Raw genomic sequence first — 27,973 nt, 5'->3', positions numbered from 1 at the left:
TATGGAAGCATAAACTGAGAACTCCAGAATTCAAACAGGAAATAATCTATAATTTTTTAAGGGAAAAAGGTTGCCTGAGGGAAGTCAGAAACACAATTTCAAAGCAAAGATCTACAGCTGGATACTGGAGGCGCAGTCGGAGAATCTCAACACTCAGAGAGTATTAATGTTCACCTGTATCTGAAAAGCTCATTTAAAAAAACAAAACCACAGCATCTTAACAGTCCTGTCAAGTAGAGAAATAGTCTCATGTCAAATAAAGACAGTAGAGTCAAAGACATTTCATAACCTCCCTCGAAGTCTGATTAGAATTTCATTGCGTTAAGCTCAATATTCTTCTGTTTCACAGTATGTTCCATATTCCTGCCTTTGTTGTACATACAGCAATTGTATTCAAGGTTTTCCATTTAGATGAGAATAGCTGTTTATAATTCCAAGTAGAATACATTAGTCTTTCAAACTCAAGCAACCTATGCTCTTGGTGGTAGTTCCCTAGGTCTGTATCATCAGATCTTCATATGTTGCAGTCAGAATAAAGGTTATGCATCATTCTCACAGTTCTCGTGGCAGGCTCACAAAACATCTCCCATTGCAAGACAGCATGATTCTTTGTACAACTGCCTCTATGTGCCATCCTAGACATTTTGTCTGCAGACAGTAAAGATTTCTTAACTTACCTCAAGTATCATATCACCCAAAACTAGCCCATCAGGTCCTTTAGCTGGACTATCATCATCTACATCTGATACAAATATTCCATACAGATTTCCACCACATATCTGGATCCCAAGATCCACTTGGGATTTTTTAACAACAACAGTTCTTGGTTCAGGGGTTCTCTTGTTTGTGTCCACAGGGCCCCTTTTGATAGGAAGAAATAACACATATAGTTCAATTTAAAAACTTGCATGAAGAGTGTACAATCAACTAGCCACCTGAACAATATATGATGGCTACTCTGACAGTAATGCCTCCTATGTTATTATGTTGTTTCACAACAACAGAGACAGATGGTGGTGGTATGGTAGTAGAGGTTGAACCTTCTCACAATATTCTGTTACATTCTTTTGTTGTTCAACAGATGGCAGCAGAGGAGCAGTCTGACAAAATGGCATCTGACATGAAAACACAAATGAAGCAAAGGTGTGGAGCTGAATTCCTCCACACAGAAAAAAAAAAATAAAATCATCTATTAACATTCTCTGATGCATAGAGAACACTTATGGAGATGAAACAGTGGATGTGAGTACAGTCAGGTGCTGGGTCATGTGTTTCAGCAGTGGTGACAGCGATGTGAAAGACAAGTCAATGTTCCAGACAGCCAGCAGTGTTTTACAAGCCTGGCATGCAGGCTCTTGCTTGTCACTGGTGAAAATGCAGAGCTAATGCTGGTGACTGTGTTGAAAAAGAGTTTTGTAGTAGACAATTTGCTCCACTCAACAATGTTATTGTGCTCTTTGTATTTGTTGTAGCCTCCACTGAAATAAATACATGGCATTACTCTCAAAGCAACCCATCCATACTTACATAATTAAAATCTAAAATACATTACCTATGGATATAGTCATATGAGACAAACTTTATGTTACTTACAGATCCTTTTAACTAAACCAGTCTCATTTTACAGTTCTTTCACTCCTTGCAGACTTGATCCTTCACTTACAGACTGAAATCATGCAGTTTTACCTTGAGCCCAGCTAGTTTGCCTGCTAACTTATTTCAGCCTGGTCACAATGTGTACGAAAGTACTTTTTACATCTATTCTGACAATATTTTCTTCATTAAGGCAAAAATTCTTCTGTACCTTAAGGAATTTCGGGGACTCGTGGTCGGTGTAGTTTGTTTGGACGGGGGTGTCATTGTTCCTTCATCCTGTTCACTCACAGTATCAATTATGGAATGATTGTCAGGAGTTGCAGCTCCACTGCCTTGAGGGGTGGAATGATTACTCACAGGTTCTAGGCGAGAACTAATGGGAATAAAAGAATGGAAGGCTAATGGCTAATGTTTCACCAATGTCAAATATTTTTGATGCAAACAAAGTTTTTAATATGTCAAATAACTTACATTATCCTTGTCTTAGAGAAAAATAAAGCTCAATCTTGAGATGTGATCATGTATCAAAATGGGATAAAGGATTTCAATAACTCATATACTTTGTCTATCTAATTTTGGGATACTTTCCAAACTTCTCAACTATTAAAAAAAATGGTTTGAAGTACCACAATCTCCTAATCCTAAGAAATCATTTTTAATTTCAATTTAATTAATTATACTGAAATAAAAAAGAACATACAGGTGTTATTTTGAAGACCAGCCATCCTTACCTTGATCGTGAATGATTGCCAAGCTGATACATGTGTGGGTTATACTGAGCCAATATAGTAATGGTGTCACACTGTTGTCCAATGATTAATCGAGCCTGTTGCTCTGTAGCATTTCTCAAATTTATTCCATTAAACTACAGAACAAACAAACAAGATGATGTCAAATTTCCAAATGGAAACTAGCAAAATCATTCTTTCAGTCTCCTAATCAGTTCAACATTTAAATGCTGACTTATTTCAGTGGGAGTAAATAGGATGATAGATGTGCTGTAATGATTCTTAAGTGTCTGAACTCCTTGCAAGGAATTGCTTATTTCATAATTTGGTATCCCAAGCATGATTTTAAAATCCTTCTACTAATGAAAGATGTAACTATTTTGTACAATCTTATGATTTGCTGTAGCTGATTACAGGCAAGTTGGTTCAGAATATTGATCAGAAAAAAATCAGGATTTAAAAATAAATTTATATCCATAATCCATTCAGGCCCATTTTTAGTCATTCACACACTGTGCTTCAACAAAAACATGCACAACTGCATTCACAAAGCAACTCTACACATTATAAAATTGACTTTCATATATTTATTTAGTGCTTCAGGCCAGAATATTAATGCAGCTCATCTAACTGAGTATTTTTTAAACCAATAATCCCAGGTATGAATACAGCAAAAAAATTGTAGCACAAAACTCTACAAGTTAACTGTGTATTTACTTATCCTGGAGAATGTGACTTTGGGACTGTTTTGATTAAGTACCTAAACTAGTTAGTTCACAAGCAGCCACTAACATTCACACTTACTGGACTATCACAATACAAAATAACTGCTATTTCTCACAACACACAAGCTTTCACGACGTATTCTTTTGAAAAAGGTAGTTATTTCTGGACTCACACAAACAGATTAAAAGTCATAAGAATAGTAAGCAATTACCTCTAGTAACTGATCACCGTACTCAAGTCCAGCTTGATGTGCAATGCTCCCACCTGTTACTTTAGAGACAAATATTCCACCATTTTCTCCGCTCACAATGGAAATTCCTAGTGGCTCAGAACCCTTCTGCACTTTAACATGACGTGGTTCTTCCATGTAGGGCCTTTTAGAGGAGAAGGTTAAAACTGATTTGGACAAAATCACACTTAAAGCCATAATAAAGTCAGATTTATACAAAACACTTTATGGCTGTCTAAGTTGCAATAAAAAAAAGTTACTTTAAAAAAAAATTACTGTCAACTGCTGTAAATGCATTCCTTTAACACCATGCAATGTACAGTGGCAGAATTAAATGTATACCAATTACATAACTGCTATAAAGCGTTATGGTAAATATGAATTACAAATAGTATGGTGGGGAAGTTGGTAGGAAATAAACTTCCAAATCCATATTATATAAAAGTAATTTAGCTACAGTATATAATATGTAATTTACAAACCATATTCCAGAAAGCTATGTGACTATTACAAATGCTGGGAGTCTTTACTGGCCATGAAAATAAATACCATAAATGATGAAACGATAAATTAAAGAAAAACAATGCACAATATCAGATTTCATATTTATATGCAGGGAAACATAAATTAGTAATGAAAATTAAGCAGTTGCAAACTCAAGCCATTAAGACAGCAGTTTGCATGGTATCATTACAATTACCATGCAAATTCTCCTCAGGGCAATTATCCAAACGTAAAATAGCACAAAGTGCGCAATACTGCTTGCGAAGGACAACCTTATATCAGGCCAACCTCAAACTCCTTAGTGATGAGAACCTAGGCCTAGGAGCCACAGGGATTCTCAGAAAAGACCTATTACGGAACAGATATCTGAAAGATGGAGAAGATTTGAGAAGAAAAGAACACTTAGAAAGACACACAGTAATACAACACCAGTAAGTATAACAAGAGAATGGATCTTTTGAAAGAAATCTCTGATACATTCCCCTTTCCTCCCCTCATACAAACAGGGCTAGTCCCTCTACAGTGTGTATAAACAAGGAGGAGCATCCTAAAATGTGCTGGTTCATGTTATGATATACTCAACAGAGACTATACTGCAGGTGTTCAAAATGGAGCTGCTTGGAACAGTGGTATATTTAGGTCCCACTCACAGTGACTGCAGGTCTTGGCAGCCCTTCTAGTACATAATTTTAAATGCATTATAACACTTTTCATAAGCATTAGTAGGAAGGTCTTCTTTCCTAACATGTGATTATATCAAATAGATATTCCCTATGCCGTGCAGACTGTTCCAATTAAATGCTGCTGTTCAGATACCATATGAGTTAAAGGAAATTAATTGCTACTAATGTATGTAGCAAATGAAGGGTGCTTTTGGAAAGAGCAGGATTTGGGGAACATATGAGGGGAGGGAAGAGGACACAAATTCATAAACTATGCTTAATGTTTCAGCCTTTGAAGGTAAGCATCTGGCAGCCTTCTGCAGCAAGGGCATAACAACTTGTCAGCTTATTACAATACAAAAGAAAAACTGTCAAAAAAGAATGCAACTTTGAGACATAATCTTATCACATCAACATCACTATTAGAGGTAATACCTGCCCTTGGAGCTTGCCTATCAGTGCACATAGATATAGCAGTTTTGAGTTATTCTGTGTGCTATAAAACACACAGGACCAAAATCACTAATGTTGTCAGTGTTATATACCAAAATTTTCTTACTATGAGCAAACTAGAACCAAAGCTGCCTCTGCTTTAAATATGTATAGTTTATCTTATTTGAATCATGCTAACTCCCAGAAGACTGGCACATATAAACTACTTTTAAAACTTATTATGAATATGTAAGTCAAGGAGTAATGTGAAGTTTTTTACTTAATATCACAATGTGATTATATACTAATGGGTCAAAATAAAATTTGTCAAGGCCTAATAGCTGATTGAATACTAGAACTATATTTCTGTTACCTTATGTTTCCGTCTACCACATGCATTTTCCATTTGGACTGGAGTGAGTAAGAATCATACCCACACACTTTGCACAGGATTGTATCTTAAGATTTTAGAACATACAAAGTGAAAGGTAACTAGTAATGCATAAAGTAGGGAAACAAGAATAAAAGTATAATGGAACGGTAGCATTAAAAATGTATCTTACTTGGTAAGCAGTGTTTTTAAAAACAAATGAAGCACTCTTGTACAGTATTCAGACTGCCTGCCAGAATCACTAAATACTGCTTAGAAAAAAGTTGTAATTAATCACATTTCTTTACATTTCATTTACACTGGCTTTCCTAAAAACAAACAAACAAAAAACAAAAATAACCCCCCACCCCCCTCCCAAAGAGAAAAACAAACCAAAAAAACCCCAGCAGAACAAAAACTTTAAAAAAAAATCTGTATTGTACGACATGGGGAAAGGCCGAGCAAACTGCATACATTTTGTGGGGAGGACAGGTGACAGAAAAAAGAACCATTTAAAGATGCTATCTAGGCATCATCACACATTTGTTTCGGATACATTTAATTCAGATGTACCTATTTTAATAATAGTTTTTGTATTTGTGGTGTGTGTGTTTCTTTTCCTGAACAAAATAGCATTCAATTCTTTACTGAGGGAATCATCCAGACTTACACATGGTACACTAAGAATAAAAGGGTTGGAGTCTGACTGTACTTTGATCTTCAGATCAATATTAATAAAAATTGTTAACTCCCAGAGATAAGAATGTGCATTTCATACTGACAGAGCATTATAAGTGTATAAAAAAAACAAACAACAACCTAGCTTTTGCCACTGAACGCTATAAATAATCATTAGTCATGTGAAAAAGATAATAAATTGTGATTTGGAATGTGCAATTGACAAGTAGAAGAACATTCATATAAGAGAACAAACATAGTACAAAAGTGAAAAAGAAGAATAAAAGAATGAAAACCCACAAAGACCTCTTCCATTCCCTTTCAAATTCATACAATGTACACAGTATACAGCATCACTGCAATAACTTAGTTACAGATTCTTTAAACTACACAAAAAACATTTCATGTAACATTTTATGAATAGCTTTTTATTACTACCATCAAACTTAAATACAGCATATCCTTATTGCTTTATTCACATTCTTGTAGTCAGTCCTTTTATACAAGTTGGGGAATACAAAAGAGTCCTGAAGTCCACATAAATGTAATCTATTCTAGCACATTATAAATTTTCACTGCCTGGAAGACATTAAATTGTCTCAGTGTAAATAAAAGCCTGCATCAGATTTGTGTCTTACTGTCCAATGCTTTGAGTTCATACAAACTGTTTCATATATTCATTCAAGCCAGATAGTGATGACCAAGACTGATACCATAAACAATAAATCTTGAATGTATTCATAATGAGATTAAAAGTCATTAACAAATTTCATAATCTTAAGAAAACGATAATATAGGTTCAAACTGTGAAAGCAGCTATGCACAGACTTCATACTACTGCTAGTAGTGGTCCAGGTATAGCCAAGGGAATTACAGTTATAGTATAAAATAGATTCTGTACATATGGATATATTCTTACAGTTACTATCTCATTTTTATTTATCTGGCTGAACTGAATCAAGGCACAGTGGTTAGAGCACATATTGTACAATACTAAGGCAGTTAATATTTAACTATCAAATATTATTAGGTATTTTATTTAGTTTCTTGAGTACAGAACAAGCCTATCCATAAATAAGTATCTGAGGTAGCTCAAGTGAATATGTTTCAATTTAGACTGCATTTGGCATTGCCATTAATCTAACATGAAAAAAAGGAAATATTTAAGAAATTCCTTATGCTCCTGAACTCAAGACAAACATCTCTATGTACTTCGTAAAGAAAAGAAAAACATTCAGTAAAAGGAATTCAAATGCATCACTGTGCCTTCATATCTGCCATTTATATCAACTGTTCACATTCCTTCTAGGGCAATAAATACACAATATCTTGTTGGACACATTCCTATAAAAAACAAATAATGTGGGGACCTTACCTATCTTTTCTACGCTCTCCAGCAGATACTGGGCTAATGGAAATTCTAGGTAAAGTAGAAAGGGAGTTCTGAGATTGGCTGCTGGCAAAGGAAGATGTTTCCAAGTTAAGAGGTGACTGTGGAGGAGTAATCAAGCTGGGACTGCTACATTCAGAGTGTGACAATGAGCCTACAAAATCAAATCAAAAGAAAAGCATAAAATCAGGTTAGGTTTTAGTGTCCTGCATTTGTCATAATTCAGAGATCTACAGAGATATATGGAATGATACTCTATGTAACTGACCAAACATTTGCTAGCAATCTGTTAGAGCTAAGAAACCTGCTTTCTGCCTTAGGTAACCAAACTCAGACTTTGCAAATGCACTGTGCTTAGTGTCTATATATTAAATATGTAATTTATAAACATGCATACCCATATTGCCATTCTTACCATAAAGAGCTGGTACAGAAACACTGAGTAGTTTGTTTCCTCTGAAAAAGCTACAAAAACAAATCTCAAATTGCTAATTACGAAATAAAAAGACACCATTTCTAAGAATTATATTTGCTCGGTTAGAGAAGAAACTGCAGCCAATCCATTAGGACTATGAAATATTTGAATAATAATGGCAACTAACAGTTGCCATTTACACTAATAGAAATCTTAACATTCAATCAGTAATACAATAGCATGCAAAGTAACACACTTAAATAATTTTAAAAATAATGCAAGTAATTTCCCTGTCAAAACACTCAAGACCTCATTCCAGAATAAAACTGCAACACATCTCAATAGTTACTTCTTTGTTTAATTTTTCCCAGCACATCACGTCCTAGAATCAACTGAGAGGAACTGCCCTTTGTTAGAAACTTTTTTTTAATTTACCTTGTAGCAAAATGTGTTTAGATTTTTGAGCAACTTCATTCAGTAACTGACAAAGCTTTGAGATGGAAATAGTGAAGATACTACAAATAAAATTACCTCTGTCAGAGCCCATGACGGACCTTGGATATCTTGGCGTTAAAGGGATCTTAATTCTTTCTGTTCTGTATTGCAAGTTACTTGAAGAACCTATTTTTAGAACAACAAAATTAAATCTTGCCAAATTTTAAAGGAATAACATGAAACAAAATATACGTTTATACTCTACTTTTCATTGGAAAAGCAAAAAAATGGGCTCTGAATTTCTGCAGAAGCATTAATGATTATTCTAATATACAATGCACCTAATATACTTCTGGTAAGTAGCTACATGGTGCACCGTGCAAGCTATACAGTGCATACGTACAGTTCATTCTTCATTGAAAAATATTTTAAATATTTTGGATATAACTGCAATTTACCTGAAGCCTAAGCAAGAAACTAACAGTTGAGGTTATTAAGAATCCATGGGACTTGACAAAAGGTATTTAAAACATTTTTACTATATTCTGCTAGGATGAAGACATTATTCCCTGGCACTGTTTCCAAACTGCTGTGACTTTTTGTTGCTATTGTAGCTACAAAGCTGCCATGCTCTATTCAAACACAAGTGAAATGATTGATGGAACTCAGGAACACATGCATGCACAAAAAAGTAGTACATAATTTAAACTGCAAGAATTTGTACAATGGTAAAATGTTTAAACAAAACCTACATTTCCTTTGGTACTATTAAGATACACATAAATGTCCATGTCTTAAATGTCTATCAAGTAAACATAACAGTAACTTATTTCCAAGAAGATGATTTACAGTAGGTCATTATTTTTTTGTTCTGCATGCTCTCTCCTTTTCTCACCTCCGCCTCTGTGAACCTCAAAAATAATTTGGCTGGACATTCCATTTTTATGAGAATACTTCATATTAATAGTAATAGAATTAATACTTCATATTAATAGTAATAGAAATCAAAAGGAGAATTTTGCACCACTCACAAATAATACTTCAAAGAGACTATTGAGAGTAAATTAAACAAGTTTACTTCCAGGGAACAACACTGGACATAAAACTAGAAAAACGAAGCAAAGAAACACAGGAAACCTTCTAGGCTTTGCAAGGTTAGGCAATTCCATAAATCACAAAAATAAGGAACTTTCCATTTATTGTTATTCTCCCGTATACAAGAGTCTCACATGAAATAAATCAGAACAGTTACCAAGTCTTGCACTGGATGGTAATGAATTTGAGCCATGAGCTCTTGTACGCGGATTTTCAGAGTATTCATTGGTGTGTTTGTGACTCAGGTCCAAGCTCAAGCGACCTTGATGCTGGGCACTACATCAAAGCAGAGAAGAGGGCAACAGTCAGAACCGAGCAAAGTATCTCAGCGAACAGTAAACTGGCAAATGGACAATTCTAATTATCCTTATCCTCAGTAAAATGAATTCTCCTCTCCTTTTCACTTTGTAATTGCCCTCAGAGGAAAGAGAGCCTCAAGTGCTTTAGAAAAGGCGGAGAGACTTCAAATATTTTATTCAGAAAGACTTGAAAAAAAAAAAAAAAAAGTTACAAAATAGTAGATTAAAATAGTAATTTCTTCGGCATTTAGTCAGCAGAAAAGGAGGGAAAGACAAATAATCAGTTTCAGAAAGACATGAAAACAGCTGGCAAATCACGGTATTGAGAAGTTTGAATCTAACAGTACAACACTGTTTCACTCCACACTGAACAAACCAGTACTTGAACGAATTTCATCCTAACATGAACAAAAACTTAAGGTGATTTAAGTTCAAAACACCTGGGATGCAGATGTTGATGGCATATTTGGCTGGCAACAGATGGGCAATTGTTGGTATGTACTCTGTGGCTCCATGCAGTATAGATGGGATTTCGCATGACCGCAGTTACAGCAGGGCATGGTGCTAAGCTTCTTGGTACAGTACCTGTTTAAGATGATAGAAATACATTCTTACCAGCATTGCTAGCATTTTTGGGTGCGCTGCTTCTGAGACTCCTCTTCAACAGCTTAAAATCTCAAACAACTGTTAATCTTTAATTTAGACTAAGATCACAACCATTCTATCTTACATACTCCAAGAATGTTACTCCCAATAGGCAGAAATTAATATGTGACACTTTCTGAATATCAAGTCTTTTTGCTTTAAAGTACTTCAGAAGCTGACTGTAGGTAACATGTGGGCTGCAGCCACTCACTGTTCACGTTCAAAAACTATAGAAATCTTATTTGTCTACCTAATGCACAGGCTACACCTTGTTTACCACTAATACATTCAAAATTCCTGTGCAACACAGAATCAGCTGAAACAAATCCTTCAGATGGGAATTGCTCAGTTTTTTTGATGGTTCTCAAATAGATTACACTTCTTTACAGTCCAGAAACTGAAAATATCACATATAGATTATACCAGAACAGGAAAATACTTTCTGTATTTCATATTTGTTTTGCACTTATCCTGACTGATATGCACAGATTCCTTGCGGCACTCTGAGAAAGTAAATATGAGTTACCTAATTCCAGGGTAGATATTTAGAATTATAAGATTGTTACTGAGCTTATTTCTGGAATACAGTAATTAACAGGGTGAAATTTTACAGTTAGTATTCAGGACCTCAAAAAAGAAGTCCATGCTAGACATCTCTGTGTCTTAAGCAAAAAGAGACACTTGCCATCCACATCAGTATTGCTCACCTGATGACATGCCTCCAGCACACAAGGTGGAAGGCACAAAGCCATCACTATGCCTAGCAGAACGTTTTGGTGAGTACGGTGCCCATTCCTGCAGCTCTGGAGACAAGTGTTCCTCACTAGCTGGTGTATATTTCTGTACCTACAAAACCAGAAAATTTGATAAAAGGCAGTTGGAGATACAGTGGTTAAAAACCCTCAAATTCCATAGGCAGGAGTCAACTTCAAACTATTCAGTATGTATTCCAGAATAAGCTTGCCACCATTTAACATGACAGTCCTTGTTGCATCTTTACTTCATCTTCCATGGATATTATTCAGTTCTACCCCTTCTTCCTCCACCCTGTTATTATTTTGTAAGCTTTCTAGGCCAAAGTTTGAAACTTATCTGATATGCTTTCTATCAGCACAGTACACCTGAGTTACATTTCTCCTTCTAAACACTGCTTTCACTGAACACTTAAAAGTCTAGATCTCATTCTTCAGCACATGTACTCTCATGTTACTTTAGCCACTACCGCAAATTTTACCAAACGAGAGTAAGCTAATAAGCCACAACGTATTTTCCTCTAAGCCTGCATTTTGAGATACATGTGGAACAACACCTTCGACATAACAATACAGGTTGTGGAGACACTGTAGTTTCTGTTCTGTGCATAACAGACACTGGTGTGTCAGCTACTCTCCCCAGCTTTGTACCAACAGCAAATGTTGAGCAAGACCAGACCCAAACCCAATGTAGTTTTGGTACACAAAGATCATTCCATTGAAGTCATTTTCAGAATGAATGGTGTCAACTCAGAGGCACAAAACCACCACTGTTCCCAGTCAACAATTTTAGAATTAAAGCCCTAATTATTTTTGTAGACACTGGAGAGAATCTGGGGGAGCTGGAAAAAAAATAAACATAGAACTTAAACTTAATTTAACCCTAGAGATGGAAATGCACTAATAGCTCAGGTAACCCTGAAGAAAAAAAAAAAAATTTTAAAGTCTGTATTATAATTTTATTTTTCTCCATAGACTAACCCCTATACCATTTTTCTGGCATGACAAGGTACAGAGCAGGAAAGATAAAGAAAATGATATTCTAAGTCATTTTGATGTTGATTAGGTGCAAGGAAAAATAACTCTTTAAAACTTGAAATTTCAGATGGCAAATATATATAGCACTTTTTTTCAAACTGAACAAGCCTGAGATGATGGACTCAAAACTACATTATTGACTACGCCACTTCATCTAATGTGGTCAGCTAAATTGGCTAGTCATCCTAGATCACAGAGAATTTTTTTGTCCACCTTCCCTGGTAGGCTGTTACCCAAAATCTCCACAGTCAAATTTATTTAAACGAATGACATATCTACTTTGAACAATGTTGTTAAGTCACATTCTTACAAACAGTCCATCTCTATAGTGCAATGAGTCTAATGCCTGGCCAATTTCAAATTACGTTAGCACTTATGTAGATGCACAAAATAAAAAATGTCACTGCGAATGGTAAACCTTTTTCCCCTAATCGGTAGATTGAGTCAAAGAGATTTCTGAAAAGAAGCCCTAATAGAGCTCTGACTTACAGGAAAGAGCCCTAATCATCCACCAGAAAACAGTGAAAATCAAAAGGTAGGTACAAAACAGAATCCTATCATTCTGTTTGGTGGTTTTGTATTTTGTGATAATGCAACAACTCAGCCAGGAGTAGCTCCTCTGGGGCCTTGAATTTTGTGAAGACTTAGTTTCTCCTGTTAGGATATGTAACTGGGTACACAAAAACACTTTTGAAAATATTCACATCAAAGCAAAAAAAACAACAAATAAACACAGATTTTCGCAGCAAAATTCTACCTGAAGTGCAGGATTAGGAATGGGCATAGGGGTCATTTTATGTCTAAGAGCAGGAGCAGATTTTGGCCTTGGCCTTTTTATCTCTGGCTCTTCAACTCTTTGAAAGCCAATGTCGTCTTCACAGGATTTCCTTGAAGAGAGATGAGTACAGTCAATTCCCTCCTCACGATAATAATTTCCAGCATTCCTGCTGCGCCCCTTGAGAGTAGCAGAGTCTTGTTTAAGTGCCAAGGAAACTGGAGCTTGGGCAGTGGCTGGGCTGGTAGGTGGTGATCCAGTTGTTACTGTAGACTCTGATGCAGAGCTTGCCTGCTGTTTATGCTTAAATTTGATGGAGTCACTTCTCTTAGGAGGAGTTGGAGGAGTTGAAGCCACTTCAGCTTTTGATGGCTGAGGTGAATGGCCTGTCACCTGATTTGGAGAAAGGTACTCTAGCTTAGGAGGAGTTGGAGGTCTTTTGAAAGTGTCAGGGTCAAAGATAGATTTCCTTTGTTTTGGCTTTTTGTATACAGAAAACTTTTCTGTTTCTGTTGCTGAGATATTAACCATGACTTTTGGCCAGGTACCACCACTATGCTTAGTACCATGTCCTTTATCAAATGCAGTCTCAACCACCATACAGTCATTTTCTGTAGGTTCATAAGGCAGCCTCCTGTTGTCCAAGTCAACAACTCCATAGCCTCGATCCCCATATGTCTCTGGGTTGAAGGAGCTGAGACTATGTTCTGAATTACTGTGGCAACTGTGCACTGTGTTCCTACGAGAGTCTACTCGTAATGTGTTATTAGGGAAGGGTTTGTGATCACAAAATGAATGACTGCCCTGATCACTCTGGTCCTTCTTGACATCCATGATATCTGGATTGAAAATATCAGTCTGTGTTGAGCTGTTGAGTTTTAGATTTCTTTTGTTTTGGGCTTGTATCTCTGATGCATGAACCCTACAGTTTGAGATTTTTTCTGAATCCTTCAGATTTTCAAATATATTTTGACCACTCCAAGAGGAACTCTGGGGAAAAACCTAAAAAAGAACCAACAAAAATTAAAAAGATAACAACAATGAAAATCCACCACATAACAACCTTAATTAAGTCTGATTTCTATTTAATTTCTACTTAGCACAAATTATATTCTAGGCTCCTCTATTTACCTCAACCTGAATGGAGATCTGTGTATGCATGGATATGTTTGGGAAAAATTTCATAAAATAAAGACGGATTTTTCTCTGCAACAATTTCAAAAGGGTAACTCTATGTGGTGGCTGAAGCACTGAACAAACAGCAAAAGGACTTCCATTCTACTTCTGTCTCTGTTCAAGGACACTAGTAATCATTCTTCATTGCCCACTGCCTCACAAACTTTTCATCTTTTTTAGTTTCTTAAAAACTCAAGCTCTCAGAAGCTGGAGTTATCACTGACTAAACCTTTGTGACAGGTCCAGAGTAACACAAACAATATTTTTATAACACTAAGTCTGAAGAAGAACTAGTACTTATCCCTGATGACAGAGTTCAGTTTTCTGCACAACTACCTCCTGGCCAGGAGTAAACTGTAGTCAGGAAACAATTCATCTTTCATGAACATAACTGCTGCAGCTCTGAAGCAGGAAGCATTAAGCAAGAACTGTGCTGACAGTCATTTTGTGTGACAAGTAAACAAATGAGAAAAAAAAAAAAAGAAAAAAAGCAGTAAATTTTTTCTTTCCTAACAGAAGCCACAATATCCTTACTCTGGAAATAACTATTTAGTGTACCATCAGTGAAATACATCCAGATGATGTTGTTATTAGCAAAGACTTTCCCATGGTGATATATTCAGTTTTAATATACTCCTTCCTTAACAAATGAGATAAATCTGCTAAAGAAAATTCTGAAGTTTAGCTTTTCCTACTCACCTTCAACAATGAGAGGGTAAGGGAATCCCTGCAGTTTCGTAGCAAAGCTTCACATTCATTAAGTGACTTATTATCTAGTGCAATGCCATTGATCTGCATACAAAAACAAAACAAAACAAAAACAAATAAAAAACAAAACACAACTGAGATCCATTAAACAAAAGCAGCAGACAGGGAGCACCTAAAAGTATCATCTCTGAGGGAGAGAAAACATAGTTTTGTATGTCATACTTATAACAGATGTCAGGTTGACCATATCATGCATTTACCTGTTCTCCACTAGAAGCTTAGTCCTATACATTTTTTATTCCTAGCAGAGATACAGTTTAGCAACACGTTTGATTACATACGACTTTATGCATTTGTACTTCCATAGTAATCACATTTAGTTTCACAGAAGCTCACAAATAAATAAATAAAAATCAGAAGGTATTCAGACTTACAGCAATTATTCTATCTCCCACAGTAAGGGAACCCTCTTTGGCAGCTGGGCTTCCAGGCACAACAGCAGCAACAAATATTCCATTTTCTAGGCTAACCCCGCTATCTGAAATTCACAAAATAAACGTTAATTTACTCCTGCAATTCAAATAAGTAGCAAAAATAAGCACAAATCTGATGTGCATGCAGGATTAAAAAAATATATATATAACTACCAAACCAAATAAGCTTCTCAATCTCTAACAACCATTTCAGTGAAAGAAGAAAACATGAAAATAGGGACATGGAGTATCCCAGAACTTAATGTGATCATACAGACTAGGACTGACTGGTGGATTTAGTTAAATAGAAGTATGAAAATAAAACTCATTATATTTATGGAATAAACCTATCACCAATACAATCATTTTTATCTTGATGAAAGCAATTCAAGAAAATCCCTATCTAGGGTTGTAACAGCTGAAATGAGTTTTAAATAGAAGCTCAGAACATCTACAACAATTTCAAGACATTGTCACATGGACAAATGGGTACTATTTACATCCAGCCTTTATATCCATTACCTTTATGCCCAGAAACATTGATATGAAGTGGTGTTATCACTCGCCCACCCAAGGACTTCCTTCTTCGAACCACCATGTTAATAACACCTCCTCCATTTAGAACTGCTTTTATAACTTGCTTTTTATCCTTATTAGTAAGATCCACATCATTTATCTTCAGCAACCAATCATTTACTCTGGCAGATAAATACAAATAGAAAGGCCACAGTTATAAGCATACTTTGCTGGATATAGCGTATACATAATATTCAGGAAAAGGGATACAATGGAATTTATATCTTAAAATGCTAATCCTCAATTATCTAAATATTTTAGGTTTTGGTCTTGTCAGTGCAATTTCTTCATCAATAAAGTAGACGTGGCCAATGATAAAAAAAAATTCAAGAACAGTAAAAATGGAAGACTTCACAATATGCTCAATATTTTGTTTATGAATAATAAAAGACATACCTTCCAAAGTAAGACCCTACCTTAATCGACCATCCACAATACTTCCTTTGTCTACTTTGGTAACAAAGATCCCACAGTCTCCAGGAAAGTATGGTTCGTTCACACCTTCTGCCACATCAAAACCAAGTGCTTTCAAGTCCATATCGTCCTAATAAATGTTATTAACAAGAGACTCAACTGTACTCACAATTACACTGTGCCTCTGCCTGTTCACAAGAGGCATTTCTTCAAGCTTCTCTTATGTCCTTATATTTACAGGGTGTCTACTACAGGTAAATTCTAGTATTTTGCACTTAAATACATAAGCTCACAGTTTCATCAGGCATAAGACTGTCAGGCATTATGACAATCATTCTGTCTCAATTTAAAACTGAGATAATGTGTTAAAGGAACTCTGCTGAAAAGCAAGTTCAGACAAGCACAACCTGTTTTAATGCATGATGCCGGATGTGTCTTGAGAGGACAAGTATGTGTTTCCCTAGAACAGGCATCACTGAGGAAGAAAGCAGTTATAGAGGTAATAAAGACAATATATTCAGAAAAAAAAAAAAAGCAAAAAAAAAAGCAAAAAAAAAGCAAAAAAAAAAAAAGCTTAAATATGGGTCAAGACTAGAACTAAGTAGGATCAAAATTTTTAACATTATGTGAAACTGAATCTAAACATAGATGTTATATTCTACCACCTCTGGCCCAAAAGAGAATCTAAAATGTGAAATGTTGTAACTAACTTTGACAAATCAATTGCTGAACTGAACTGGGAAATGTTAATTTAATGTTTGCTTTGGTAAATGAGTAGGTCAATGGAAAAAATAAGATTGGTTAAATAAGATTCACTGCATCCAACTGATAAATTGCTTATTTGCAGTGTTAAATAATACCCTTAAAAATTAGGAAATTCTATTTCAAATCAACTGGGCCAAAAATATACGAAAATACTCATGATTCCTCTGTTCTACATAAGGAGATCATACAGAAATCAGTAGGGCTGCTGGAAAATAAAGATAGTACAGCAGCATTGTGATCTCAGAGCTAAGTCAATATTATTTCTCCCATTTTTGAGCTTAGTGATTATGTAGAACACTGGCATAAGCAGACAGGTCATGCTAAAGCAAAAATAAAATGACTTAGATTTATTCATACGCTGGTAGGTCAGCAAGGATTTCCTCATGTATCCTATCAAGGTTGGCACAATATCATTACTATAATAATTACGCTGTTCTGAGTGAAACACAGCCTGGAAGACTGTGTGTATGTTCTACAGAGTTAGAAAATGACCACTAGCAAACAGTGAGATGCATCAATCAAAATCTTTAAATAGAAAAGGATACGCAACTTGAATAAAGAACAATGAAATACAAGCTCCAGACTATAATGAGGAAAAATAAAAATAAATACTACTAGAATAATAAAAGGATGTAGAAGTTTTCTTTACAGTGTAGGAAATTAACATACTTTCAACCCAGATGTCTAAACTGAAGGGTGATGCTGCACTAAAATATATGTTCATCAGAAACAAATATTTGTATTAAAATTTCTAACAGCTGAATTTGAGCAGGAAGAGGTGAAACAGTTTCATGTTAGTCCTTAACTATTCTATGCACAGACAATAAATGATGTTGCCTCAAAGTAGGTGCTAGCATTCCCATCACATCTTATGTTCACACAATATAACAGCCATTTCTGTGATAAATCACCTATTTTAAGAATACAGTATTTATCTTCACAAAAGGGAGAACTATTTTCATTAATATTTAGTATGAAAAAAAGAAAGTTCGTATGCTAACAACATGTTTTTGTCAAATCGTTTCATCTAGATATTATTAGAAACGTGCCTGGTTCCTATCACTACAGAGAATTAAAAAACTCGACATTATTTTTTTTGACATATTTGGCATCAAGCTGTTATAATAGACATCACAACCGATGAATATACAAAATAATGCAGTTAGCATTTTTTACTTACTCTGTCTTTTTCAAATTCCACTACTTCTGTTTCCCACTCCAGAGAATCTGTGTCTATGGCTGAATCATGGGAACTATGGGCCATCAATTGACGGAATCTGGCCTCCTTTTCCAACTGATTCTCCATCTTCTCTCTAAGGAAATAAAATACTTATATACATAGACAAGCCTTTTAAACAAACTGATGCATAGCATTATTTTCCTTCACTTACCTTTCATCATATATTTCCTTTACTAGGAGAGTGGTGAGGTCCTTGAACAGGCTGCCCAGGGAGGCTGTGGATGCCCTGTCCTTGGATGTGTTCAAGGCCAGGTTGGATTGGGCTCTAGACAACCTGATCTAGTAAATGTGAAAGTTTGGTGGCCCTGCCAGGCAGGGGGGTTGGAGCTTCATGATCCTTGAAGTCCCTTCCAACCAGGGGTCATCATGTGATTCTGTGATTATAACTGTGAGATGTTTTCTAACTAAAAAAATCCAATCTGTGCCAGAGAGCTGCCCTCTGCTCCCATTTTTCCAGTATCCTTTGGCTACTGCTGAATAATTTCATATTCTATATATCACGCTAACCCACTCTTATGTTGTTTGCATTGCTTTTGTATAGCTGTCACGTACAACTAGAATTCCTACCTGACTCCTCCAAAATGCATCTAATTTACTATCAGATGAACTGCAACTGTGTGCTTACAAGTACGCATAATACCAAAAGCAAAATCTCCTCGACAAATTATTGAGGTAACATATAACGTTGTTTGTTTGTTTTTTGCATTCATAAACTAATGACATTACAGTTGAGAGGAACTAAATTGCAATTAATCCAACTTCAGTGAAAGTTAAAGTGTATCTCCACGGTAAAAAGCTTAAGTTAAGATTGAAGGACTCAGAACCCTGTATTTCCACATAACTAAAAGCAGTTCTAGTAACATATTGCTCACTCATAGATGCAGTTAATGAAGCAAAATTTTTATCACAAAGATTCCACAGAGTTTAATATATTCTACAACATACTTCAGTTCCTTCAGTTCACGCACAGCATCATTTTTCTGCTTCCTCATGTCATCCAGATTGCGAAGAGCTTCAGCCAAGTCACTGACAGCCCGGTCTCTCTCCCTCCGTAAGTTGTCACACAGCGTCCTTTAAAAGCAAAAAAGTAGTTTCACAAGATCTCAGGGGAAAAAAAAAAGTAAATATATTTATTTATTTATATATTTATTTATTTATAAATGAGGAAGAAAAAATTACACACTCTAGGCTTTACAGAAAAGCTTGTCAGGATAACTGAAGCTTTCTTCACTTCTTACGATACTTGATTTCTACTGATCTTCTTCAGAAGAAAAAAAAACCCAGTGAAAAGATTTTCCCTTAGTTCCTTATATGTGCCTAATAACAAGGTAGCTACTTTTTGTCAAATATCCCCAAAGGCAAATAATTACTTGAAGGACTACAGGTACAGCAGAGTAAAATATATTAGTACTAAAATAAGCCATTATTTGTCGTTGTTGGCTAGCAGTGCTGACAGGCTCTCTGGTATTTACTTAGAGACATGTTATGGTGATAGAGAAACAAAATGTCTGGTAGCATGCCTTCAACTTCTAACAAACAAATCTGCTGATAGTTACTGCAAAAGTTCCAACAAGTTGAAAAAACTGCAAGCAAAATTCATTAAGTTCTAGCATTTCAATAACTGCACAGATGGCATTACAAAGATCAGTTATGTACCAGCTAACATTTATTTACCGTATACTTTCCCTTTCTGCAACAATCTTATCCCGCTCCTGGAAAGCCCAGTCTCTCCTGCACTTGGCTACTTCTGCTTCCTGGACAGCCTCCTTCAGTTCTTGTGACATAGCCTCATACTGTTTCCGAAGCATCTCAATTTCTTTGTTTGCTCTTTCTATGTCTAGGGTAGCAGAATCTTGTATCTAGGAATTAAGAAACATTGGTAAAGACTTTAGGCAGAACTTTTAGGTATGTACTCACATTTACTGGACAACAATTCCCACAAATAAAAATCTCACTTCAAAATAACATCAGTGAATATTTTATATTTAAGAAGCAACATTCAATGTTCTATTCTGCTCTGCTTAGCTCACAAAATCCTTCAAGAATATTTAGGAATTTGATACACTATTATGAGTAGTTATAATACAGATTTTCTGCAGTAATGTCTGTTATCTGCCCTGGGACTATGCACTCTCTCTCTTTGTCTACACAGAGAGATATAGATATATAGCCTTTATACTAAGAATGTGTATAGATTAAAACATTTACAATCATATTTCATTTATGTTTGTTTATTAAATGCTAAAACCAGCTAACATTCTGAGCAGGTCACAGGTGCGAACACCATACAGTAAAATACATGACAGTTGGCATCAAGCCTACCTGCAGATAAGCTGTTAATAAACCCACTGTTCTTATGTGTTACATTTTATTGGCTTTGTGTATGTTTTTCTTTTTTAATTTTAAAAAAAAACAAAACAAACAAACAAAAAAAAAAGCCCTGAAGGTTAACATGAAGTGTGACTGTATTTTTTTTTAATTTTTTTTTGCAAATACAAAGTTCCATTATTTTCACTATTTCTTAAAGAAGATACATGCACATATACAAAGATGTTCTACAGTGACAGGCAAAGGGAAGAAACATCCAGTATGCCCAGATCTTTATCAAGTCTCATGAAAATAACTGATCTTTAATAGCTAAGAAAGAAAAGTCATCAGTAAACAACTGCAATACCTGACGGGCTTGATAGTATTCCCTTAGTAGATGGTCTCTCTGGATTATAGCTTCCGTTCTCTCTTTTCTGGCAACATCTCTTTCTTCCTTCACCGTCTCTATATCCTTGCAAGCTTGATCGAGCTCCTTCTGGGCCTCAGCTTTGTCCTTCACTTCATGACAGTATTTTTCCAGCAACTCATTCCTCTCACAAATTGCTCGATCCCTTTCCACTAAAGCTGAGTTCAGCTCCTAAAACAAGATCCATTGTTTGCAGCAAGTTAAGTACAGAAGATATCAGTTCATCTTTTCAACTGGATTTACACCAACACCTTAAAATCCTAGAGAGTTTGCAATAAACATTCTGAAAAAGGGAGAATAGGACCACACTCACATTGCATACAAGTATTAGCAAAGAATACTAAGTGTGGCATTACAGATTTCACATCACCAGCATGTCCAGAAAATTGATACTACAGAACAAAGAAGATATATATTAAGTGGTATGTGTCTCATGACTGATTTGTAGTACATGCACTTGTTTCAACCGTTGAGGACTAGAAAGAAGAAGTAGGTATTTTAATGTTTCTATAAATAGTGAGGCACTGAAACAAATGAATTTCAGATTTTCAGGTGGTCCAGCTTTCAAGAAACACTCAGCAAGAGCTAGAAAGAAGCCCTGCTACATAAAGACACTCTTCTGTGCTGGAAAGCATTTATATTTTTACATAAAACAAAAATTGTCAAAGATAGCTGACATCTGAAAAGCAAAGGCAGAAAAGGATCTAATACAGAAAGGCAAGAAAGACATCATGCTCTCTTCTACTTTACTCTGTGATTTGCATGGAATAAAATTGAGTATTTAAAGCATAGAAGACAATTATTAAATAATTGGTTTTGTGATGCAACATCTAATTAAGGCTATTTAAGTTATTAAAACAGTTCTGTAATTGTTTTAAAACAGGTAATTTTGTGCTAAAGCAACAGGTAAGTTGTAGAATTAATGGTTCAGTTTGTGAACTTTGAAGATGTCACTGAATCTCAATTTACAGATACTCTAGTTTGGGTTTTGGGGGTTGTTTTGTTTTGTTTGTTTGCATGTTTTTGACTTAACATCAGCAAAAGCTTCAGTTGCTCAGTAAATGAAGAGAAAAACTCCCAACCCATTTGGTTGTGCAAACAAATTTCAGTAATGGAAGCAACATTTTGCACAGTTTAACTATTGAGCAATCAAGTATGTGTGTTAAACTCTCACAAAAATATTGTCTTCTCCAGCATGCAGCAGAGGGGAAATTCACCAAAGTATCAAGACAGAAGACACTTGACTGAAGAAGAATCTAAGTTTCTCTAAAATGATTGGGAAAAAAAGCCCAGAACATACTGACATAGTTTATTCCAGTATGCTTGGCATAAACTAAAGTGAAGAAGAGCAGCTGTTGCCTCCAGTGGTCAGTAGTAAAATTTCACTTCTGCCTTTTCCTGTGACAACTGCACAGAACTACAACACATCAGCAGACATCATCTGCCATTTAGCACTGATAAGAGCAGATACTGTTACAAAACATCATAGTGCTTTGATTTCAATAAAGTTCTAAAATGGTAAATAAGTCTTATGTTTGAAGCAAGCTCTTGCATTTGAAGATGATACAACAACCTCATACAGGACAAAATCAACAGCTCTATTAAACAGAAGGGAAGGCTTACTGCCAATGATTTTGAATTTAGACGTCTAATTAGGAAACTGACTGACCTAACCAGTAACTGCTCACAATGAAGAACTTAAAAATAACTTGTCCATTTCAGCAGCTTCTGCATTTCTTCTGGACAAAAGGTAAACTAGCATACACAAGCCTCACAAAAAGAACTACATCTAAAACCTAAATGTGCTCCCACAGCCATTTAATGAGTATGACACAATGGCATGTAAAGCTGCTATAAATCAGAAGGAGTGGACAGAACAAAAAGGCACAATTTGGCAAGAACCAGACCAATCAGTCATATATAGGAAAATCCCACCTACAAAGGAACATCCTGTGGGATACTGCTTGAAGTGCATTTATCACTTGATTGATAAATCTTTTTTTTTTCTTTTTTTTTCTTTTTTCCCTTTTTTCAACACCTGCTTTGACAGAGCTAGAAAATCTCTTATCCATTGAATGCAACTGCAGCTAGCCAATACAATGCACCAATACAAGAAAATACCTGATATCAAGCACAAGAGTCACAGCCACTGGAAAGAAAAACCAATAATGAAAAGTAAACTCATAATAGCAGCATTTTATACAATTTAACACACTACAGAAAGAGTCATTTCTGCTTTCTTATGTGCTGGTTCTGGAGAGTGAAGAAAAATGCATGTCTGCACCCTCTCAGCATCTCATTCACCAGTCTTAAGCTCTTTCTGTTCTTTTTCAACCACCCATTCAAGATAGCCATCTTACTAGGTGGGAAAATATAATTAAAATTTTCCTCTCCTTTTTATGGAAGTACTTTGGAAAACTACCCACAGTGCCAGGACAAAATACCAGGACTATTTGGAGCAGGTGTGCAAGAGAAGTACCACTGGCAGTGAGGGTGGTGAGGCACTGGGACAGGTTGCCTGGTAATGTGATTGATGCCCCATGAAAACTTCCAAGGTGAGGGTGGGTCAGGCCTTGGGCAATCTGATCTAGCTGGGGCATCCCTGTTCATCACAGAGGAGTTGGACTAGATGGCCCTTAGAGGTCCCTTCCAACTCTAAGGATTCTATGCTTCTATCCCTTACTTGCTACTCTGATTCCACTGAAATTAATATGAGAATTTTCTATTGGTTTACTAGCTTTGATTAAAGTAGAACAGGTACAAAACATGCATTAAAACCTCACTCACTGTAGAAGTTAAAATGCAGAGCCAGGTAATTCTGAATTCTTAAACCCAGAAATTAGTTATTTTTAAAAACTCTGATGTCATAATCCACATTAAGCCCCTTAAGAAGAGTGTAATTTAAGAAAAAAGCTCCATGCCTTCAATTTTATAAAGAGCATTTTGTTCCCCTCTAATTTTACGGGAGAAAAATAAAGGTAAAATGAGATCTACAGGTAATGGAATACAATCACTCAAATCTATTTCATGCTAAATTAAATATTTCTAATACAAACAGTGAAGTGATTACATGGCAGCCAAAATGAAACAGAGTAGCAAGCTGTGTTTCAGAAATTTTAGCAGCATTGTTACAATGTGGTTGTGTTATAAACATTTCAAGAACATACTGCTGAAAGAGAAGTAGTCCAGGCTTTGCACAGTATACACAAGGTATGGAGCAGTTCAAATGAAAACTACTATCTTCAAAATATCCTTTAATCCCTTTAAAGCAAAGCAGGAGTGAAAGTAAGAATATGTCTAACAGTGAAGGCTTTGTATAAATACTGATGGTATTTTATCACATTATTTCTTCAGTCAGAGAAAAGGGTATCCAATGGTTCTTCTGGAAGTTAAAAGTTTAAAACAATGAATGTTGACATATACACATATATATCAACAATATCAATATATTAAGATATATATATACACATATGTATATGTAATCTTAATAGATAGTGTTACTTGTAAAGGTTTGTAAGGTGAACTTAATACAGGAGAGTTTTATGATGAGCAGAATAAAGTTAAGCCAAGTAAAGAAAAAATTTCAGTTGACAGTCTACTCAAAACATGGAGCTTAGTTAATTGACAGTAAAATGGACTGCTATAAGAGAACAGTTGTAGAGGAGCATCAGTATGAAATTCCTCTTTGCAATACAGTTCTATTTTCCATCAATTGGTTATAAATTTCAAATTCTAGCATCAGTAAAGTATACTTATTTCCCTTCCCCATCAAAACAGTAGCTTAGTACCTGTCTTAAAGCTTCCATCTCTTCATTAGCCACTCGTTTCTCAGAAGAAGTGTTCTTCAGTTTGGACTCCGCAAGCTCCAGCTCTGTTTGAAGCTTATCTACCTCTTTGATTACTTGATCTCTCTCACTCATTATGAGGCGGTATTCATTGAAAACTGAATCCCTTTCTTCCTTGTATTTTTCTGAATCCTTTGCTGCTTTCAGCTGCATTGTTTTGAACCTTGTCACCTCTGACTGTAATCGCTCCATCTCTCTTTGCAACTCTTTGTTTTGTGCTGTGGCGTTGCTTAGTTCCTGCTGTACTGACTCAAATCTAGGAACAAGTAGAAATGTCAGTAAGATATTCATACCTCACTTTCCCCTTTTCATATATTAAAAATTTTGTCAGATAATCAAACATATCCATTGGTAAAAACAACTTCAGTGGACATCTTTGACAATATACAGTGCTGCAAAATATAATTTAGACTAATTATTGCCTTGGGAATATCAGCGTGGAAGGGAGAACCTGAATGAGGAACTGTAATAAAAATTTTTAGAAGTTGGAATTAGTTTTATTATTAAAACCAATTCACTATTTTTTTTTTTTTTTCAAAAAGCAATGCAAAACATCACCACTATTTGATAGCACAAGCTTAACATGGATCTATTGCATTTATTTCTGATCACCTTCAGAGGGAATTCTTTCACCAACACACATTTCTATGTAAGTGGCAAGAAGTGAAACAAATGTAGAAAATGGGAGAAAAAAGAAAAAAAGCAAAACAACTTCTACATGTCCAGAAATGCCATAAGGTTGGTTAATATGGGACAGGTTAGAATATGACCAAAAAAAAAGTTGAAAGCTTATGTAGTTTATCAGTTATGAAGTAATAGTATATATAGTAGCTTTTTTGTTTATACTCATAAAACAGTTCTAAAAGTGGAAAAGTAATTCCACATACCAGTACACAAACAGGCTTAAAAACTGAACTTTTCTCAAGAGCAACATTCTACCATAACAGGACATTTGGGTTTTCTCGTATGTCTTCTAATGGAAAACTCCCAGTAAAAGCCATTGGTGGAAACACTGTACCCAATCTGAGGGAACTTTCAATGTCATCTGAATCTGAAGTGCCCACAAACTTTTAGAATACTTGGTTCTCTATCATACACATGTATCTACTATTGATGCGCCATTTTGTGTCTGCTCCAGCATGTTGCCTGACCTTTCCCAGGAGTGAGCTGTAAACTCAATTTCAAATATTTCCTCAAAAGTCTCAGTGGATTCAAAGGATTGACACCGCATTACAGAAGCACCTGCCAGTAATTTCAAAACCATCTTCCTGCTACTTTTGTGAAATTCTCCTGTTTAAAGAGACCACCAGGACAGAAGTCCTAGTATTACAAACTATACTTCTATTTTCTTTTCAGAACAGTGAACATGAAGATAAAGAAGAATACACAATAATACAATGGATACAACAAGGACATAGCACAAATCTCAAACAGAAACTATGCCAAACAACCTCATTGCCATTTGAGAACACACATTATTGCTGGATCAGGCTGCCCAGAGAGGTCGTGGATGCCCCATCCCTGGAGTGTTCAAGGCCATGTTGGATGGGGCCCTAGGCAGCCTGGTCTAGTATTAAAAGTGGAGGTTGTTGGACCTGCCTGTAGCAGAGGGACTGAAGCTTGATAATCCCTGAGGTCCTTCCCAACCCAAACTGTTCTATGATTTTATGATTCAATGACATTTGAAAAGTATTTGGGGTCAAATCAAGGACAACACGGAGAATACACAGGGGAGAGGGGAAGGGAAAATACTTAATGCAACATTTTTCAAACAAGGAAAATGTTGTAGTTAAGAAAAAAAACAAAAACAAAAACATAAGCATACTGACATGTCCTTTATGAAAGAGGTCAGAGGGATGAAGTAAAGTCTGCCTCAGAATGCTATTCTATTTTAGTATATTATATATTAAATAATTTAAATAACTATATTTTAATAACTTTAATGATTCTGAGTATATATATATGTAATATATATATATATATAATTATGTTAAGTAACTGAGAAAACTCAAAAAGAAAGTTGTAGTTGAAATCCTACTTGAACTTGCAAAGCCTCCTAAGGAGGAAATATAGGCAGCTGGATCAAATTTTCACAGGTGCCTTCTGTAAGGAAAAGTCCAAATGTAACTGGACTTTGTAACATGAATGGGTTCTAAGTATCAGGATTTTGTAGCAGTAACCATACATTTCTAAGTAGCAGCCAAGGTGACCTGCTTCCTCTTAAAACCAACTGCAAACTGTGGGCAGACCTGAGTACCACACCTCTCATTCAAGATGAAAAGGGACACTGAAAGTGAGGTTTGGCACATCAGAATTAGATAGACGGTTCCATCTGCAGTTTCATCTGCAAAACATTCATCAGCTAAACTCACCAGGTAGAGCTTTCTATGCCATTATTGCTACAATTTCACAGATGCAAGAAAAATAAAAGACTAGAACTGTCATGATATTCTTTAGGGCCAAAGACTCAAAATGAGATTTGGGAAAACATTTAAGTCCAGCTCTTCCTTCTCTCTTCAAACAAAATTGATTTACAGTTGTTATTAATAAAAGAAAATGTTAGAACTGCAATTTATGACCCATTCATCCTTACAATGAAAGCTTCTTGAATCTTATATTCTGAGAAGTACACACACCTGAAACGCATTTAAAAACATTTTGCACAGCCAAACAAATACAGTTTTGGTTATGCAAAAATAAGACAAATAAAGTCTGATTTTCTGTAACTAGAAACCAGTAAAAAGAAGTTCAGATCCAAAGATAACTAGAAGGTAAAAATTCTTTAAGACCAACCTTATTAACTCAACTGAATCACTGGTTCACAGGAATAAAGATATCAGACCTTAAATTCCTAAAACTAACTTTTTTTTTCCTCAAGAAAGACACCTAAACCACAAGTCATAACACAAATATGTTGAGCTCCACCATGTACTATTATGGTTCTGGTGTTTGCTGTAGTACATATGGAAGACTTTTTCTCACTTTCCAGAATCCATGCCAGTCTAAGTTACATGAGTTCTTCTATCTTACTGTCTATTCTAACTTATTAGAAGTGGTTTGAAACTCTTATGTCATAAAAAGTTAACTGGAGAATATCTTCACTAGCTAAACATCTTTTGGAAATTATACATACTTTTTCCAAATAACAACCCCTTCACACCTTCTATGCTGTTTGAGAAATACAGAAGCTTACACATGTCACCAACAGAAAATACTAGGATTTCTTCCACAGTGAAAATAAGATGCAATGTTAAGATTGTTACTGCCTCCACA

The 27,973-nt window shown here is 35.5% G+C and overlaps 1 protein-coding gene across 2 annotated transcripts in view; it reads right to left on the bottom strand.

Annotated features, from left to right (window-relative positions):
• Positions 1–27,973, bottom strand: part of DLG5 (discs large MAGUK scaffold protein 5) — an 89,906-nt gene that overhangs the window by 9,401 nt on the left and 52,532 nt on the right. The window contains exons 7-26 of one of the 2 annotated variants that reach the window (XM_015866802.3): positions 24,644–24,956; positions 20,796–21,026; positions 19,796–19,980; positions 19,067–19,192; positions 18,062–18,194; positions 16,119–16,246; positions 15,649–15,824; positions 15,088–15,191; positions 14,645–14,737; positions 12,752–13,771; positions 10,912–11,050; positions 10,000–10,144; positions 9,418–9,536; positions 8,262–8,351; positions 7,301–7,469; positions 4,072–4,149; positions 3,262–3,424; positions 2,328–2,461; positions 1,805–1,969; positions 678–861 (exon numbers count right to left, since the gene is read on the bottom strand). In XM_015866802.3, coding sequence (XP_015722288.2) covers positions 678–861; positions 1,805–1,969; positions 2,328–2,461; positions 3,262–3,424; positions 4,072–4,149; positions 7,301–7,469; positions 8,262–8,351; positions 9,418–9,536; positions 10,000–10,144; positions 10,912–11,050; positions 12,752–13,771; positions 14,645–14,737; positions 15,088–15,191; positions 15,649–15,824; positions 16,119–16,246; positions 18,062–18,194; positions 19,067–19,192; positions 19,796–19,980; positions 20,796–21,026; positions 24,644–24,956 — 3,895 coding nt within the window. The remainder of the gene's footprint in view (positions 1–677; positions 862–1,804; positions 1,970–2,327; positions 2,462–3,261; positions 3,425–4,071; positions 4,150–7,300; positions 7,470–8,261; positions 8,352–9,417; positions 9,537–9,999; positions 10,145–10,911; positions 11,051–12,751; positions 13,772–14,644; positions 14,738–15,087; positions 15,192–15,648; positions 15,825–16,118; positions 16,247–18,061; positions 18,195–19,066; positions 19,193–19,795; positions 19,981–20,795; positions 21,027–24,643; positions 24,957–27,973) is intronic. The other variant, XM_015866805.3, reaches the window with a different exon arrangement.

Source organism: Coturnix japonica, chromosome 8, assembly GCF_054131305.1.
Source record: "Coturnix japonica strain WE chromosome 8, WE-NBRP24, whole genome shotgun sequence".
Taxonomy (NCBI): Eukaryota; Metazoa; Chordata; class Aves; order Galliformes; family Phasianidae; genus Coturnix; species Coturnix japonica.
Note: the sequence above shows the minus strand (reverse complement) of the source record. Positions and strands in the feature narration are given on the sequence as shown.